The sequence below is a fragment of the Pogona vitticeps genome, chromosome 3 (genome assembly GCF_051106095.1).
Source record: "Pogona vitticeps strain Pit_001003342236 chromosome 3, PviZW2.1, whole genome shotgun sequence".
NCBI lineage: Eukaryota > Metazoa > Chordata > Lepidosauria > Squamata > Agamidae > Pogona > Pogona vitticeps.
In genome coordinates, this window is record NC_135785.1 from 248,233,661 (window position 1) to 248,253,519 (window position 19,859).

At 40.1% G+C, this 19,859-nt stretch overlaps 1 protein-coding gene across 1 annotated transcript; it reads left to right on the forward strand.

Moving 5' to 3' along the window:
• Positions 1 to 5,026: 5,026 nt before the first annotated feature.
• LOC110089072 (interstitial collagenase) lies at positions 5,027 to 19,644 on the forward strand. Its single transcript, XM_020811849.3, has 10 exons — positions 5,027 to 5,236; positions 6,921 to 7,159; positions 9,435 to 9,583; positions 9,686 to 9,814; positions 11,188 to 11,349; positions 12,382 to 12,499; positions 14,633 to 14,766; positions 15,397 to 15,556; positions 17,234 to 17,337; positions 17,813 to 19,644. Exons 1-10 carry the CDS (start codon positions 5,138 to 5,140, stop codon positions 17,911 to 17,913), a joined length of 1,395 nt encoding a protein of 464 aa, XP_020667508.3. The 5' UTR covers positions 5,027 to 5,137; the 3' UTR covers positions 17,914 to 19,644.
• Positions 19,645 to 19,859: the final 215 nt, after the last annotated feature.

Sequence of the window (19,859 nt, forward strand, 5' to 3'; positions counted from 1 at the left end):
TGAGAGAGAGAGAACCTCTTCAGGCTATTGATACACCTTGTTCCCGAGAGGGAACTTGAACTCGGGTCTCCCCAGCTAAACTCCAAAACACTCACTTTGGGTCACACTGGCTATATAAAAGTCAGCTTCCTCCAAAAGACGAATGAGAAGTGATTCATTGATTATTAACATGGGAGATGAGAGTTCTGTATTATCCTGGTTTATTCTATAACTTAATCCATGGCAAACTAATGTCTCTTCTGAGAAATGAAGAGAGGACACAATGTTTTGAAAACATTGTTTTGAAAGATCTGATAACAACTTCTTAACATCTCATGTAGTATGCATGGCCTTAAATGCCCTCCATTCTGGCATACATTGTCCAAATAAGAAGGTTTGCATTTTTTCAAAAAAAAAATCCTTTATGTTTCAGTGGCATTTTATGAATCAATAACAAAACATATATGTGTGTTTAGATAATCCTTCCATTAATCTGTGTCTCAAAGCTGAGAATGTCCTCCCACATTATATACAGTTCATTCTTTGTTGCAAGACGAGTTGTTTTTCTTGTCCAATATTTTTTTTGCCTCCATATGTCATACATAGCAGGTTGGATAGCTTAGTGGTTTAGGTATCTGGCTGCAGAGCCAAAAGTTGGGAGTTTGATTCCCCTCTCGTCTCTCACAAGTAGAGCCAACCTGTGTGGCCTTGGGCAAGCTGTACAGTCCCAGGGTACCTCCAGAAGATACGAATGGGAAACCACTTCTGTATATTCTCTATCTAGAGAACCCTGGAAGGAGTTGCTATAAGTCAGAATTGACTTGACGGCACATGGTGGGGGGGGGGGAATGCCCTACAGGGATTATTTTTCTATAGAAGTATTCCTACGAAATTTTATTGCATCTATTGGGTTCTTAAAAAGCAACACTTCTTTAAGAGGACAGCATGGGACATATCTTGGTGAACTGAAAATATGTTTTAAAATGTATTTTAGGACATTAGCACATCACTGTGATATACTCCAGACATCTGTAAAAGCTCAGTGTTTATGGCAACTGCGCTTGCAAAGAGACTGATACATTCAGGACAGGCTGAGACTAGATTTTAAATATAGGGTGAAATAAAGGATATGGAAGAAGTTGTGACTGACTATTATGCTCTGTGCTTTAAAAAAAACAGCTTATCGGGGGGGGGAGGAAACAACATTGAAATGCTTTTTTTAATGGTGAAGTTAGGTAAATTAGAATCTGGACCTAATAATCTTACAGACGTTTCTGTAGATCCTAATGTCTGTACTACTTCCAATTCCCAAAACGTCCTATGACTCCAGTCAGTGTTCTGAACACTTGCAAACATACAACACAACTATGCTCGGGGCTTGAACTGAGCATGAAAGAAAAGCCATGCTGAATCATGGCAGAAGCCCAGCACTTGGTTCTCACCCAGATACTCGTGGGAACCCCCCAAGCAGGGTATATGCCCCCTGCCACAGATTTAGCCATTGTGACTAATAAATAGTAACAAGTTCCTCCATGAATTTGTTCTGTCGCCTTTTAAGGCAAAATCATCTATGCTAGTAGCAGGCACCATATCTTGTGGTGTGAGATCCTACCAATTTGTGATGTGCAGCATGAATAAGCACTTCCTCCAGTCTGTTGCAAGTCTCCTTGCAATGAGAAGGAGGAAGAAGAAATAAATTATTGTTGTTAAGTTGTTAAGTCGTGTCTGACTCTTCCTCACCCCATGAACCAGAGCATGCCAGGCCCTCCTGTCTTCCACTGCCTCCCGGAGTTTGGTCAAACTCATGTTGGTAGCTTCGATGACACTGTCCAACCCTCTCGTCCTCTGTCATCCCTTTCTCCTCTTGCACTCACACTTTCCTAACATCAGGGTCTTTTCTAGGGAGTCTTCTCTTCTCATCAGATGGCCAAAGTACTGGAGCCTCAGCTTCAGGATCTGTCCTTCCAGTGAGCACTCAGGCTTGATTTCCTTAATAAATTATAACAGACTAGCCTTCCCCAACCTCACACCCTCCAGGTGCATTGGGAACCATTCTCATCTGCTCTGAGGAAGATACCCAAGGGTGAAGAACCACAAGAGTTTGGAAAAGTCACACTGTGGGATTATCGTTCCCAGCACCATCAAGACACCTCCCCGTGCTTACTAGGGACAACTGGGAATTATAATCCCCCCAAAAAGGAATTGTTTAAAACCAGCTTTCCAGGTTCTGATAGTAATCTAGAAACACCTGGAAGTTCACAGGTAACTTGTTTTCTGAACCCAGGATAGTAAAAAGTGCCATCTGAGGAAATCTTTTCAAATGCTTGCTTGCTTGCTTGCTTGCTTGCTTGCTTGCTTGCTTGCTTGCTTGCTTGCTTGCTTGCTTGCTTGCTTGCTCATTCACTCGCTAACACTGCTGTACTGGCACAAGGAAAAAGCAATGCAAATGCAGCAGAAGAAAGCATGAAGGAGCAATGTCCTTTCCCACACAACTGGGAAACACAGCAGCAAAAATACAACTGGAGACAAACTTCACAGATCAGGCCAACATCACAATTTTTTCCTATCCTGCCAGATCCACCTGATCAGCCCCGTGCCTGATTTTGCAGGACTGAACTTGGAAAGTGAGCCTACAAGCAGGGGGGGTTGCTTATTAATCACACTTACTTACACTGTTTCTCTCTCTGTGTGTGTGTGTGTGTGTGTGTGTGTGTGTGTGTGTGTGTGTGTGTGTGTGTGTGTGTGTGTGTGTGTGTGTGTGTGTGTGTGTGTGTGTGTGTGTGTGTGTGTGTGTGTGTTTTGACATACAGACCAAATGCCTAAACAACCAGATTATTCATCTGAAATCATTTTGTAATCCAAATAGGAATTATTAGAGCCATAGTCTTTCTCCTTTTTTTATTCATTTATATCAGTTTCCATTTTGAGATTGTATCTCTTCTTTCTGGGAAACAAAGTGGATCCAGCTTAGACCTAAAAAATGGTTCCATGTGACCAAAGCAACAATAGGAGCCTTGTGGCACAGTGGTTAAATTGCAGTACTGCAGTTAAGACTCTGCTCGTGAGTTTAATTTAATACCAAGGAGACCAAAGTTTACTCACCCTTCGATCCTTCTGAGGTTGGTAAAATGAGAACCCTGCTTGCTGGGGTATGTGTATGTGGAATGAAATTGTAAACTGCCCAGAGAGGGCTTTAAGAACTACAGTATGATGTATAAGCAGAACACACTTTTAAAACAATACAGCGGTGCCTCGCTTAACAACAATAATCCGTTCCAGGAAAATAGCTGTTAAGCGAAAACTTTGTAAAGCGAAATTAAAAAGCCCATTGAAACACATTGAAAACCGTTCTATGTGTTCCAATGGGCTGAAAACTCACCGTCCAGTGAAGATCCTCCATACAGCGGCCATTTTCGGTGCCTGTATAGCGTGGAATCCGTCCCCAAGCACAGCGAGGGGCCATTTTAAGCACCTGGCAGCCATTTTGAAAACCCAACGATCAGCTGTTTGTGATCATCGTAAAGCGAAAATCGGTTCCCACAGCAGGGAACCGATCATTGCTAAGCGAAATTCCCCCATTTAGACAATCGTTTTGCGATTGCAAAAACATCATCGTAATGTGGATTCGTCATAATGCGGGGCAATCGTTAAGTGGGGCACGACCGTAATACATTTAATTTGGAAGGGGGAAAATATGGCTTATTGCTCTTTGCAGTCTGAGAGTCCCCTTTTCTAAACCGAGTCTTTTAGCATCCATTTAAACCCATACTCCCACTTTTAAAAATTTCCACTTCAATACCCCCTCATCCCTTTGGGGAGGGCATGGAAGAAAATGTTGCCATATTTGAGGAAACAGTGTTGAAAAATAAACCTTCCCTAAATTGCAAACAAGCCAGACAGAGTGAAAACCATAGTAAAACTGCCTCTAGCACCCTATAGAGTGAATTTTCTGAGTGAAAAAATAAATGTAGGGGGAAGCATTAAGGACATACATCTTTAAATTAATTCTGACTTATGACAACCTTTTCCTCTCTTTTCTAGGTAGCTTGCCCAAAGCATGCAGGTTGGCTCTACTCACAGGAGACTGTGATAGCTCAGTGGTTTAGGTATCTGGTTGCAGAGCCAGAGGTTGGGTGTTCAATTCCCCACTTCACCTCCTGTGAATAGATTCAACCTGTGTGACCCTGGGCAAACTTTATTATCACAAAAATCCTGTGAAACAGCTCAGGCAGGAAGAGAGAGTGAGTGAGTGGCCCAAAATCAGCCAGTCAGTCTTCTGACCCAATAGGGATTTGAACCCAGGTCTCCTGAGTTGTAGTCATACAGTAACCACTACACTGCACTGGCTAATTATGTAAGATTAATGAATATCATTTTTCACATCTAGCCTAAAATCCAAATGTGAAAACGCATTTATTAGTCCCAGCCAGAACAGATACACTGAACTACTGGATACCCAACCTAGCATCCATCAGATGCATTAAGTATCTGGCTGTGGAGTGAGAAGCTGAAAGTTCAAATCCCCACTGTGCCTCCTTGACAGGGTTGGACTCGATATTCCATAGGGTCCCTTCCAGCTGTGCAGTTCTGTGCAATTACTAAGATTATTCTATTATTGTTCAATCAATGAACACACTGATTCAACACATCGACTTTTACTGGGATTAAGGCTGAGATGTAGAAAAATAAAATTGGAGTAGATCTAATAAGCAGAGAAAAGTATTTGCACAAATGTGTATCAGCTCATCTCAGCCATTAGCCCTGCTAGTGAGAGTTGTAATTCCCAAAAAATAACTCTTCCAGGCTTCAACAGCATATTCCACATCACCAACACTGGGCTTCTTTGTATTTTCAGCTTTCCTCCATGAGATCCTCTTGGAGGGAAGTATTGTTAAGCAAATTTCTACAGTGTGTTCTGATATTATGCAAAACATCTTCCTCTCTTATGTTTCTAAGCCATTGTGAAAATGGCTGTTCTGTGGCTATTACTCAATGATGAATCCATCTCTGATTGCTAATCAGAAGATGTCATAGCCTGTGAGTCAGAACAGAGCGAAACTGTAAACTACTATATAAACAGAGGATAACCAAAACACAAGTAGATCAGTATTCAAGAAATCAGCACCGTGTGGAGAAAGAAGACACTGTGATTGGAAAAATGAGGAGTCTCTCAGTTCTCTTACTTGGGTTTACATTGTCTGCTTTTGCTGCTCCAATTGACCAAGGAAACAAAGAAGAAGATTTGAATTTAGTTAAGGTAAATATTTGCTCTGAACTGCTGAATCTCTGATTGACCTTTCTTTTTCCTGTCCCAAATCCTCCTTGTCATCCTACAACTGAAACAAAAAGATGTATTGGTGAAGCTTTCTGGCATCTAATGTAGCTATTGACTATACAACCAGAGTTATATAGTCAATTACAACTCTCTTTATAGGGATGTGGCGCCTTGGGTTAAACCGCAGAAGCCTCTGTGCTGTAAAGTCAGAAGACCTGCAATCGTAAGATCGAATCCACGTGACGGAGAGAGCTCCCGTCACTTGTCCCAGCTCCTACCAAACTAGCAGTTTGAAAGCATGCAAATGCAAGTAGATAAATAGGTACAACCATGGTGGGAAGGTAAACAGCGTTCCGTGTCTAGTCGTGCTGGCCATGTGACCATGGAAACTGTCTTCGGACAAACGCTGGCTCTATGGCTTGGAGACAGGGATGAGCACCATGCTCAAGAGTCAGACACGACTGGACTAAATGTTAACCTTTACCTTTACCTTTACCTATGCAACCAGAAATTGGGGGCTCAGATCCCCATGCTGTATCCCATAAGAACCAGCCTGTGTGGCCTTGGGCAAGCTGCACAGTCCCTGGATGCTCCCAAAAGAAGGGAGTAGCAAACCACTTCTGAGTACTGTCTGCTTAGAAAACTCTGAAAAGGGTTGCCAATGCCATACGGTCAGAATTGACTTGATGCACACAACTATTCCTATGGGTGTGCAGGTATGTTATTGATCCATCAACAGCATTCTTGTGTGGCTTTCCAGGAAAAATAGAGGAGAAGGTCACTAGGATCCAAAAGCAACTTGAAAATGCAGGACAGCTTTAGTCTCTCAATGGAAGCTGAAATCTTTCAGCACTCCAGAGATGTGATTTCAGGCAGATCTTTGCAACTGAATAGCAATACTTCTAACCGGAGCCTCTGCTTACTTCTCAATAACCAATGACCAAACCAAGCAACTTATCTGCAAAGAGGTGTGGAAAACTTTTCTTGTGACCATCAGATCTTTCAAGCACTTCAGGAATTCCATCTCCTATTGTGGACTTTCTGTTAACATACGGTACTCTGTGTCCCATAGGAAAATCCAGATTTTGTTCAGATTTTAAGCCTGCCATATTACGCCTGTTTAGTGTATTAAGTGCCCTGGGTTTTTAGCTTTATTTTAAAATTAGGTCTCTAGTACTTGAAAGTACACAGCTGCATCAGGAAATGGTCTGCTTAACTGTTCAGTATGACAAAGCTTGCTCTTAGCCCCAATAAGAGCTTAGAAAAAGCTATTTTTTTGGAGTGCAACTACCCAAATTCTAGGCAATACTCTAGGGGGTTCACTGGGAAGTATAGTTCAAAAAGTAACCTTTTGAGCCTCTGAATAATGTATCACTGCAATTATTATCATTGTCCTGTAAAGGAAGTAAAGGAAGTAGTAATATCTTAGCCCAATGCCCCTCTAGGCAAGTTTTGATCAATAAAAGGGAGGGTGAGTGGCATCTTGGAGTTTTCTTGTCAATTGTAGCAGTTGTTTGGCTCTCCTGATTTGCCATGATTCAAAAGAAAAATACTGCATTTCCAGGGACAGCAACTAGTTGGTTATAAAAATAGTGCAAACATTTATTTCATTTTTGAAGTCCATTGTTTTAACAACAAGAACAAAAATCTGTTTTCTTCCCATCAGAACTATTTAAGTCAGTTCTACAACTATGAAAATGTAGGACAGCTCCATATTAATGAGACCGTTGCTACAACTGAAAAACTAAAGGAAATGCAGAGGTTTTTTGGGCTGGAAGTGACTGGAAAACCAGATCTTGAAACACTGGCAGTGATGAAGAAGGCCAGATGTGGTGTGCCTGATACAGGAGATTTTGTCCTCACTGATGGGAATCCAAAATGGGAGACAACTACTCTCACATACAGGTAAGTGTTATCGATCTATCGATCTATCGATCTATCGATCTATCGATCTATCGATCTATCTATCTATCTATCTATCTATCTATCTATCTATCTATCTATCTATCTGTCTGTCTGTCTGTCTGTCTGTCTGTCTGTCTGTCTGTCTGTCTGTCTATCTATCTATCTATCTATCTATCTATCTATCTATCTATCTATCTATCTATCTATCTATCTATCTATCTATCTATCTATCTATCTATCTATCTATCTATCTATCTATCTTTTTTAGCCACAATGGTGCGGCTAAAAAATATTGTAAATAAATAAATAAAAATAAATATCTATCTATCTATCACCACGAAGGTGCTGCAGGGCAAAGTCTCAGTTGGAGCAGAGGTCCCCAACCCCCGGTCCACAGCCCGGTGCCAGTCCGTGGCCTGGGTCAGACTGGGCCGCAGAGACAGATCTCCCACCCACCACACACACACACTCACTTCCCCCGCACAGCCCCTTTGTGCATGCACACAAGTGTGTGCATGTGCACAAATTTCCCCCTGGCCTTTGCACGTTTGCGCAAGTGTCCCCGAGCAGCCCTCTGCCCTTCGCACCTGCGCGTCTGCTCTTTCGTGCATGAACGCAAGCATGGGGGGTGCCCCGCCATTCCCAACTGGTCTGTGGAGTTTAAAAGGTTGGGGACCGCTGAGCAGGAAGATCTTGGTATGGACAAAGTAATGCCAAAATAACATATTTAATACAATATTTATTAAATTCTTTTAAAATATTTAAGTTACTATTTCTAGCTTTTAATGTTGTGTTTTTAATTATGTACACCACCTTGCTTCCTTTGTTAGGAGAAAGATAGGGTAAAAACATTTTGAATGAATGAATGAATGAATGAATGAATGAATGAATGAATGAATGAATGAATGAATGAATGGCAAGATTAGAAATATGGCTGAAAATGAAAGATGTTTCATGTGCTCATCACTTCCCTAGTCTCAGAATACGGCAGACCCCTGACTTTTTAAACAGCAACATAAGTCATATACACCTACATGCAATAACCTATTGGAAAGTGTGCAAATATGAGGTGTGTTGCTGTTTTTTGGTGAGCTTTTTTTGTTTGCTTGCTTGTTGTTGTTGTTTTTTTAGATTAGTGCCCACAATTCACAGAATTGGTTAATAAATCTCCTGAATTGTACAACTGCAAACTGTGGGAATGGACAATATTTGTCCTTGTCTCCTTCCATGCTCAAAGAAATGGACCAAGTTCAGGATAAGAGACCAATGAGCAACCCAGGTTACCACTTGGCTTTGCTGCAGGGCCAAGCTAGTCAGATGTCTGCTTTGTACTTAATCTGCTGTTTCAGAGTGACAATGGAACCCCTTTTTTAAAAATCAGAATGCGGCAGTGGAGGAAACAGACAGGTTCAGTTGAGATATTAAAATGACAAGCTCTTTACAGAAATCTTATTACCTACTTTTAAATCCTACCCTTTAGCCAGCTGTGGTCCTGATAATTACCAGACTTTCATAACATCTGGCATTTACATTGTTAAACAACAGCAGCAACAACAACAGAACAAACACTGTCATTCCTATATGTTCACTGCAAAGATGTGTTTCACATCAAACCTATCTGGGTTTTATTTTATTTTTATTTTTTTTGCAGAAAACGAGTCTTAAATATGCCTCTCCACAAGTGCAACCCTTTGTTTCTGCTCAAATAGTCTATTGAGATGTTGACCCTTTATCCAAAATCAGTCTCGGGTCAGTTAATGTTTTTAGAAGCAGAGCTTCCTTAAGAAGCCTATTTATTCTAGCATGATTTTGTCTTCAACCTAATTTAACAGGTTATCCTGTTTTTGTCTGACAATAGGTCAGACAAAATTGGGAGGTGGCATGGCTTCCTTCCTTGTCTGATGTCTCAGGCATATAGCACTGGAAACCTTGCATTTCTGAAGAGATCACATGGGAGGAGGAAATATGTGCTTGCCTTGTTGCGCAATCTTTATTGCCTGTCCAAGATACGTTCAAGTCAAATGTCATTTAAAAGAGCAAAACACATTAGCCTTTCAGCTACCTTCTGAGCAACTCAGCAATCAAAATGTAAACTAAGCTGACAGCCAACCATGCAATAAAACAAACTAATTTGTAATCAACAGAAGATCCAAAGAGTTTATAGAATCATGATCAGATGACTTCTGATCACTTTTGAAGTTGGCTCTTCTTAAAACACCTCACAGTATCCTATTCAGCTGTAAAGGAACTGCTTTGTTTGTGCTTCATTTTAAAGGATTGTGAATTACACACCAGACATGCATCCATCGGATGTGGACAGAGCAATCCAGAAGGCCCTTGAAGTATGGAGCAACGTGTCTCCCCTTACTTTCACAAGGCTCTACGATGGCTTAGCAGATATAATGATCTCTTTTCATTCAGGAGGTAACTAGATATACTACATGAGAACAAAACCATCCTTGGTCATTGTTTTCTGAAGCAAGATGTCTAAAATATGATCAACCACATTTCTTTCCCTACCTTCAGAACACGGTGATAACTCTCCTTTTGATGGGCATGATGGGATCTTGGCACATGCCTTCCAGCCAGGAAGGAATATTGGTGGAGATGCTCACTTTGATGAGGATGAACAATGGACAAAACAAGGCTCCAGAGGTACAGTTTCACCACTCTTAAGGACTGTAGAAAGTTTTGCAAAACAAATATATTGTAGCAGCAAGTCTACATAAGCAACTGTCTTCTGTCAAAGGCAAGGTCCCCAAGTATCACCAAATGAGATAGTAGGACAATACAGTGGTGCCTTGCTTAACGATGATAATTTGTTCCAGGAAAATTGCTGTTAAGCGAAAACATCGAAAATCGAAAATAAAAACCCTATTGAAATGCATTTAAACCCATTCAATGCATTCCAATGGGGTAAAAACTCACCGTCCAGCAAAGATCCTCCATACGGTGGCCATTTTCTCTGTCTGTATAGCGAGGAATCCATCCCTTGAAAACAGCGGGGGGCCATTTTGAAAGCCGGTGGCCATTTTGAAGCCGCCAATCAGCTGTTCTAAAAACATCGTTTTGTGAAGAATCAGTTCCTGAAGCAGGGAACCGATCATCCCAAAGCGAAATTCCCCCATTTAGACCATTGTTTTGCAATCGCAATTGTGATCACAAAAAGATCATTGTAAAGCGGATTCGTCATAATGCGGGGCAATCGAGGCACCACTGTACCATGAAACAGGCTGGCAAAACAGTGTCCTTTCAGTCTTGACCAGGGATACAATTCTGAACACTCTATGGAACATCCTGGATGTCCCATCCACAAAAGGGAAATCTTGTAACCCAGTTCTTCCCCTTCTATCTGAACTCCTTGAAGTAACTAATATATATTCCCTCTTTTTTTTTCTTGCAGTAGGAGGGCCAAACCAAGCAGACGGGCAAGGAGACATATGCATTATTAGTATATCTAGTATTTTTATAATAAACGACCATGGATGGGAAGACAGAGTTTGCAAAATTTACTTTCAGGATTAGCCCAGCCAGCATAGCCAGTATAGTCCTTAAAAGAAATTTTTTCCTAATGCTGGGAAGTGATCGACAGGATTGGAGACATAGGTAGAAGGTTACCTCTTCCCCACAATTGGAGTTGCAATGAGAATCTTTCCACTAAAATTATCCAGGAAGAAAGGTTCCATTGGAGAGGCCAACCCCCAATAACACCATAATAGCAGCTGGAGGTGGAAGGCATGATACTTATCAGGATCAGGGTGGAGGGAAACAATTAACCCTTTACAATTTCTGTTCCCAGTCTGAACCAGGTATAATTCTCCTGCACCCAACTTGAGCAATGGCACTATTTCAGATTCAGTTTGGTTTTGAGCTGTGATTAATGTTTACTAGCTTGCCGCTCCAAACGTGCAGATTTTTTTGTTCTACCTCTAAGTAGTATGTTCATGTATTAAAGCAACCCAAGAATCCCAACACTCTTCTCATTGTTTCTCTGAATGGAAACATGATTGTTTTGCCTATTTTGTCAGGCCGCAACCTGTTTCTTGTTGCTGCTCATGAGTTCGGACATTCCTTGGGTTTGTCCCACTCCACGGATCCCGGAGCGTTGATGTATCCCACCTACTCTTACACGGAACCTAATTTATTTCGGCTTCCTCAGGATGACATTGATGGCATTCAAACCGTTTATGGTAAGGCTAAGAAAAGTGAAACATAAGCAAGAATTGGGTAGATTTGTTGTTACCAAAAGTGTCTTTACTGGAACCCTACAATGCATAAATACAGTGAGGTCTCTACTTAAGAACGTCCCTACTTAAGAACAATCCAACTTAAGAACAGCTCCATTTGCTAAATTTTGCTTCTACTTGAGAACAGAAATCCAAGATAAGAACAGGAAAAAAAACCTTTCCTGCTCTTTTTTTAACCTTAGGTCATCTTAGGTTAAAAAAATTCTCCCCCTGGTGGTAGAGTACGTATTAACCAGCTTTGCATTAGTTCCTATGGGAACTAATGCTTCAATGTACGAACGCACCTCTACATAACAAAAAAACAGCCAGAACGGATTAAGAACGATTCAACTTAAGAACACCATTCCAAAATGGATTAAGTTCTTAAGTAGAGGTTCCACTGTAGTTTCTATGGACGGAAAAGAGCAAATACGGATGAAATGGTTTTCAATGCATTCCTATGGGAAATGCAGATTCAACATAAGAACTTTTCAACTTGAGAACCACCTTCCAATACGGATTAAGTTCTTAAGTAGAGACCCCACTGTAGATGTTTAACAAACAAACAAACTCGGGCATTAGAAAAGTTACTGTATTGAACTGCAGTTCACAGAAACCTCCAGCCACTGTGGCTGATAGCTATGCTGCAAGAAGGTCTGCAAGCTGTAGTTCCAAAAAGTAACTTTTCCAAGTGGTTTTAAAATGGCATACAACCTACAGGTATTTTAGACAACTCCCATTCATGTCAGTTATGATTTACACAGGAGAATTCCTTGATCAGTGGTGTCCACAAGAAAAATCCACTGCCTATGTTGTTGCGTGAAAAATAATCTTGCTAGAAAAGAATTAAGTGGCTTCACAAGTATTTGCCTAGTGTGAGGGTCATCCCTACCCATAGCTTCTTCTCCTGAACAATTAAACAATGGCATCCCCCATTTAGCATTGTTTTAAAGAACTATTTAATACAGAGTTTGATAGAATTCTTCTTTAATTTAGGGAAATTGGATAGTCCGGTACAACCAACTGGACCAACCACACCAAAAGCTTGTGACCCCAAGACCACTTTTGATGCTATTGCCACTTTCCGTGGAGAAATGATGTTCTTTAAGGGCAGGTAAGTTACTTTCTTATATATAACTTCTGAGTAATCTCTACCTGAAAAGGATTGCCATTAGACAGAACTGACTTGCTGGCAAATGATGATGGTGCAGGCTAAACACCCAGCACCCCTAGCATTACAGTGATGCCTCACAAGATGAATGCCTCGCGCAACGAAAAATGTGGAAGACAAAAGTGTCTTGCGATATTTTTTTTTGGTGACTCACAAGACAAATTTTTCTATGGCCGTGCTTCACAAGATGAATAGGAATGCATTAATTAAATTTCAATGCATTCCTATGGGGAAACCGTGCTTCGCAAGACAAAATTTCTGCAATACGAAACAACTTGCAGAATGAATTATTTTTATCTTGCAAGGCATCACTGTACCTTTCTTGGCTTTTTAAAACAGTGGTTGTACAACCACTTCTGTGTGATCATAGTGTGTCAGTTTTTAAACACAGGTTGGATGGCCTCACCCTATAGTTCTTTACACTTTATAGCCCAACTCTTGGTTGAATTCAGACTAGTTTTTGCTGTAATTCACATGATAAAGATACTACTGAGTAATTTGAAACATTTATGTGTACAGAATATCAGGACTTTTTTTGGAACAATCTAGACATATGGCCACCTTCAAGAGCTTTTCTGGAAATTTTCTCAGATTTAGTCAGAACAATACTTGGGTCTTTGTGGGTAACTTGTACTTTGCATGTAGAGAAATGTATTTGCGGGATGTGGTTGATAGGAGCATATCCAGAAAGAAAAGTGTACGGAAGAAATTGATCCTGTGATTCTTCCTATCTGTTTTAATCTAGTACTGGAAATAGCTGGAAAAGATGGGGATTGTAGCACAATACCTCCAGTGAACACTGACTAGCCACAGCTCTTCCATGATCTGAGTGAGACTGTTTCTAAATTTAAAAAAATCAGTAAAGGGCTTTGTGGTCCCCAAAACAATACAATGTAGGAGCCAGTGATACCTTTATTAGGCCAAAAAATAAAATAAAAATCAAGCAAACAACAGACAGCTAGCTTTTGATGATAAGTCTCATGACAGTTACACACACACTGGTAACATCTCGTATAGATTATTGCAATGCGCTCTACATGGGGCTGCCTTTGAAGACAGTCCGGCGACTGCAACTGGTTCAGAATCGGGCTGCACGGCTGGTGAGTGGTGGGGCCGCTAGGGGACATTTAAGTTACATTGGCTACCAGTTGCTACTCGGGCCCTATTCAAAGTGCTTGTTTTGACATATAAAGCCCTAAACAGCTTGGGCCCTGGATACCTGAAGGACTGCCTCCTTCCGTATGAGCCTACCCGGCAGTTAAGATCTAGCCAGGGGGCCCCTTTGAAAGAGCAGTCCCTTAAGGAGGTAAGAGGGAGGGCTTGTAGACAAAGGGCCTTTTCGGCAGCTGCCCCCAGACTATGGAATGCCCTCCCGACTGAGATTCATCTGGCGCCGACACTGATGACATTTCGGTGCCAGGTCAAAATCTTCCTGTTCCAGAAGGCTTTCAATTGAAATAATGTCAGCTGTGGGTCCTGATGGCAATTTTGAGATTATCTATTTTAATTGTATTTTAATCATTTTATCTTTTATTGCATTTTAATTGTATTTTAATTGTTGTAAGCTGCCCAGAGACCTTTGGGTAGAGTGGGCGGCATATAAGTTAAATAAATAAATAAAAAATCAATCAATCATCTTCCTCAGGCTGAGCACCAAGTTGTGCATCTGAATTCATCTCAAGAAAACAACCTGGCCCCAATAATGGTCATGAAATTTGGGACTCTAAGAAATGTATATGATTTTCTGAACTACCCACAAGAACATGGTGTACAGCCTGAAGAGGATGAATTACCATTGAAAGCTAGCTATCTGTTGTTTGCTTGATTTTTTTTTAGTGGTCTAATAAAGGTATCACCCACTCCTGCATTTAAATTTTGGAAGTTTTTCCATATCCTATCTGGAGATCTCAGGGACTGAGTCACTAACTTTTAGGATACAAGACAGGTGCTTTACTATGGAGGCTACAGATATTTCCTGAGTAGCTGATTTACAACCTTTTCCAAATGTGAAGTAATGTGCTTTTCTGTGGAAGCTTCCCTACTTTCTAATGTGATATTTACATCTTAAAAAATCAGGCACTTCTGGCGTAGACACCCTCAGTTGGTAGATGTGGAACTCTTTTTCATTTCCCTCTTCTGGCCAAATCTACCATCTAGCATCGATGCTGGCTATGAAAATTTTCAAAAAGACACAGTCGTTCTCTTTAAAGGTGAGCAATGAACCCCGCTTGCCCCCTTTTAAAATTGCAGGGATTTTTTTCCTTGCAAAACAATAAGCTCCAAGCACAGCTATACAGATATCATCCTATGAAGGTGCTACATCTTCAGGCAGGCTTTTAAAAGTCCTGAGTCCCTGGATGCTGGTTTTTAGTGAAATAAGTTTGATTTTAATATTTTTAATGATTCAGTATATTTTAATTATCATTATAGTTTAATTATTTTAAATATATAATTTATTGTGCTTTTAATTTTGTTTTTTAACACTGAGAGCTGCCTTGAGCCCCCTCCTTGGGGGGAAGGAAGGAAGGAAGGAAGGAAGGAAGGAAGGAAGGAAGGAAGGAAGGAAGGAAGGAAGGAAGGAAGGAAGGAAGGAAGGAAGGAAGGAAGGAAGGAAGGAAGGAAGGAAGGAAGGAAGGAAGGAAAGAAAGAAAGAAAGAAAGAAAGAAAGAAAGAAAGAAAGAAAGAAAGAAAGAAAGAAAGAAAGAAAGAAAGAAAGAAAGAAAGAAAGAAAGAAAGTTAGGAATTATATGATTGTCTGGCTTCCAAGATCAATGCATTTGCCTCTAAAATCCTCTGAATGTGTTATTTCATGCATGTAAACACTTTTTTTTACTTTGTAGGAAAACAATATTGGGTTCTAGATGGATACGATGTCCTGTCTGGCTACCCTAGGAGCATTTACGAGCTGGGCTTTCCCAAAAATGTGAAGAAAATTGATGCTGCATTTAGTGATCAACAAACAGGGAAAACATATTTATTTTCTGGTTTCAAGTATTGGAGGTATAGCTGGAAATTTTTGCAAACTCAGTTTGTCTTCTTTGTTAAGCATCAACATTATACCCAGGAGAAATTAGCTAGATTTTCTCTTATAGGCATGTATTAGATATTTTCTTAAAATATTGTGGCTTTCCCCACATAATTCCAACTCATAGCTTCAGCTTGATGTAAACATTTTTTTACCAAAAGCTCTTCTTCTAGGTTTTTAAAAAATTATCAATTAACCGTTTTAGTTCCTAGGGCTACAGAAGTTATCGGCTATCTTAACAAATTAAAAAGCAAAAATAGCGTAGAGCTTATATACCGCCCCATAGCGCTTCAAGCACTCTCTGGGTGGTTTACAATTTTTAATTATACCGGCTACACATTGCCCCCTACCTCCCAGTGAGTTGGATACTCATTTTACCAACCTCAGAAGGATAGAAGGCTGAGTCAACCTTGAGCCGGCTACCTGGGATTGAACCCCAGGTCGTGAGCACAGTTTTGGCTGCAGTACAGCAGTTTAATCACTGTGCCATGAAGAAAACAAACTTTGCTCTCCCATTTCTTAAAAATAATTGAGATTTATTTATTTATTTATTTATTTATTTATTTATTTATTTATTTATTTATTTATTTATTTATTTATTTATTTATTTATTTATTTACACTATTTTACTCCACCTTGCTCCTAGTTATTATTATTTTTTGAATCAGTCAAATATTACAAGCTGCTAGGTAGTGGCACAAAACACACCTTTTCATGCACTTTTTTGACCCCTCAACAGCCACAACAGGATACAAGGCATGGCACAAGACAGCATTTGAACCCTCTAGCAGTTTTCAGAGATGTAAAGCAAAAAAAGCAAAGCGTGCTGCTTACGTACCGCCTCATAGCACTTCAAGCACTCTCTGGGAGGTTTACAATTTAATTATGCAGGCTACACATTGCCCCCCCCCCAGCAAGCTGGGTACTCATTTTACCGACCTCAGAAGGATAGAAGGCTGAGTCAACCTTGAGCCGGCTACCTGGGATTTGAACCCCAGGTCGTGAGGACAGTTTTGGCTGCAGTACAGCGGTTTAACCACTGCGCCACGAGGCTCCATGTTTACCTATTTCAGCATGTATTACACAGACAAAACTGAACTAATAAGATAAAAATATTGTGCCACCTATAAAACTAACACATTTATTTGAATAGGAAATTAAATCTCTTATCCTTAAAGAAAACACAACCCTTTTTTTGGTTTCTGTTTTGTTTTTATTACTTGAAACATATGACAGTCTTCCGCCATCGTTTAATGGATGGAGCTATAAAAGTACTGTAATTTTAAAGTTACACTCACCTCACGAAAAGAAAAAAAGTCCCCTGTTAAATTACAATCATAAAATTATACTTGTAATACAACTCAGTTATACTTTTGATACTGGGAAAAGGAATGAATGGCATGTAACTAGTATGAGTAATTCATTATTTCTGAACTCTGGATATAATTTTAAGTATGCTGTTGAGTTAATGTGGAATTCCATTTGTTTTAGCTATTTCAACCAATCAAGATGAGGATAGGGATGAGAAAGGAAATATGACTAAGTTTAATTCTCCTTCCCTCTTGAAAACAGCTGATTTACAGCAACAGATTACTTTTTTAAAATGGTCATATAATATTGCATTCACACAACATTGTGTTATCTTTGCTCAGATATGATGAAATCACACAATCCATGGAGCAAGGCTATCCCAGAAAGATACTCAAAGATTTTCAAGGAGTTGGCCGTGACTTAGATGCTGTTTTACAGCAGGATGGTAAGTAAAGAAACTGGTTTTTTTTCTACTTTAATTAGAGAAACAACATTTGTCTAGCTTTCAGAGTAGCTTGGAAATTGTTCCTATAAATTGTGCACATCTCAAGAAAGCAACCTGTTAGAGCAGTACAACAATGGAACACTCATCAGGAGGTGATGAGTGCTCTGACATGGAATGCATTCAACCCTAAATTGGACAACCATCTATTAGATCTGCTTTGATTTGGATACTTTCATTGACTAGGGAGTTAGACTGGATGGCCTAGGCCTCTTCCAACTCCATTATTCTATTATTCTGTTTCTAGACAGAGAAGCTGCGAATAACACTAAGAGAAAGGGACATCATATGGAAGCACTATTTTCACACTGCACATAATGGCCTGGTTCAGATCAATGTTAACTCATATCTTGATTTGGAAGAAAGAGTCGTTTCTTGATCCTTTTTGCTAATTCTCATTTCTATCCTCTTCTTTCAGGATACATCCATTTCTTCAAGGGAACACAAGTGTTCAAGTATGACCCCAACAGTAAACGTGTGGTGTCAGTTCAACAGAGCAACAGCTGGCTGAATTGTTAAAACGTTTAATTGGCTGCAACCTGCTTATGAGTTTGTACTACATTTTTGCCTATTGTTGTACAGCCTGCAATACATCATTCACCAAGTTTGGGTGAAAATTCATAGATGACATGGTGCTATTTTCTAATCTAGACATGTAGCTAAATAACTCGAACATGCTCCAACCTGCTGGTATAATCCCTTGGGCTGTAACAGCTATGACTCTGCCTCTTCCATAAAGTACATATTACAGGTGACAAAGTTGTGTGTTTCTTCTGTTAATATTTTATGTGCCATGAACAGGATTGTATGGCTGTGTATTGGGTTAATTAATAAGGAATAACTGCTGTGCTGGATTCATCAGCCACTCGGTCCAAAAATAGAATGGATTGATCTGAAATCATTTAACTTGGTTCACGTTTATCAGCATTGTTTGATTACAACCACACTGGAGAACTCAAAGTTGATGGTGCAGTTGTTAAATCTTGAAGTAAGGTGGTTTTCATGAGAATCATGGATAGCCATCCATCCGTGAAAAGTCTAAAAATTCAGGCACCTGTATTGATATATATTGAGCCACCAGTTCTCACAGTGCTGAATTCCCACTGTAGGCGCACATTCAGCTTGTGATCTACAATTCCAATATCCTTTTTGCATGTAGTATTACTGAGCCAAGTAGGTGCACAACTTTGCACTTAGCGTTGCTAAATTTCATTCTGCTCTTTTCAGCCCAGTGCTGAAGCCCCTCAAGATCTTTTTGAATTTTGTTTCTGTCTTCTAAAGTATTAGCTATTCCACCCAATTTTGTGTTGTTGGCAAATTTGATAATTCTACCTGCACTCCCTCATCCAAGTAATTAATAAAAATGTTAAAGAGCATCAGACCCAGGACTGAGCCTTGTATTACTCCACTTTTTGCACCCTCCTAGTTTGAGAAGGAGCTACTGATAAGCAGTCTCTTGTTAGGTTGTAGTTATATCCTTCACCCACGTAAATACAATATGTACAAATCAGTGCTTTTATGTCCTTTGGGATCAGCTGGAATGAGGGAGGATGTTAAGACCGCAAATGTCACATGGGCAATAGGATGGAAATTGTTATACCCATGCAACACTTGTAATCTTGACATCTCCCATGACACTCTGAGTTAGATGCTGTTGTTCTAACCAGCCCAAACTTGTTAGCTTAGAATATTATGGGGCACTTGCTTCAAAAGATCTTGAGAGGCTTCAGCACTGGGCTGAAAAGAGCAGAATGAAATTTAGCAACGCTAAGTGCAGCTGCAAAAAAAGGGCAATGCTATTTTAGGCTGCATTAACAGTTTAGTTTCCAAATCTTGTGAAGTACTAGTTCATCTCTATTCAACACTGATTAGGCCTCATCTTGAGTACTGTGTCCGGTTTTGGATACCACACTTTAAGAAGGATACTGACTGTTACGGTCAGCCATAGCATAACCTGTCCGTCACAGCTGGGAGGGAAAATCTCAGCCAATGAGAGGGCGGAGGGTGGTGCAGAGGCGGGAGGAGCTGTGATATATAAGGTGTGTGAGAGGTGTGAGTGGATCAGATAGGAGATAGCAGATAGATGAGAGATGAGTGTCTGAGCTGTGAGTTAAAGTAATCTTAGTGTCAGTGAGAAAGAGTCTGTGAGAGCTAGTGCCTGAGAAACAGTAATTGATTATTTCTTTAACAGTGATTTACCATTCCTTTCTCTTTGTATTCAATAAACCAAGTTTTTATTTTTAAAAGTTATACTGGCCTGCTGTATGATTTATTCATTAAGGAATGGCTGGTGGCAGTAAAGAAGAGTGAAGGGTTTTAAAGTGACGTGATGACCTCCCTTTGTGAGTTGTGAGGAAGGCTGTCACACTGACAAACCAAAAAAAAAAAAAAATTCAAAGGAGGCCAACAAAGAGAATTAGGGGACTGGAAACTAAGCCCTATAAGGAAGTACTGAAATATCTGGG

Coding starts and splice junctions, on each gene's coding strand:
- LOC110089072 (XM_020811849.3), top strand. CDS start 5,138: ATGAGGAGTCTCTCAGTTCTCTTACTTGGGTTTACATTGTCTGCTTTT. Junction 7,160..9,434: donor ACAACTACTCTCACATACAG/GTAAGTGTTATC, acceptor TTCATTTTAAAG/GATTGTGAATTACACACCAG. Junction 11,350..12,381: donor TGGCATTCAAACCGTTTATG/GTAAGGCTAAGA, acceptor TCTTTAATTTAG/GGAAATTGGATAGTCCGGTA.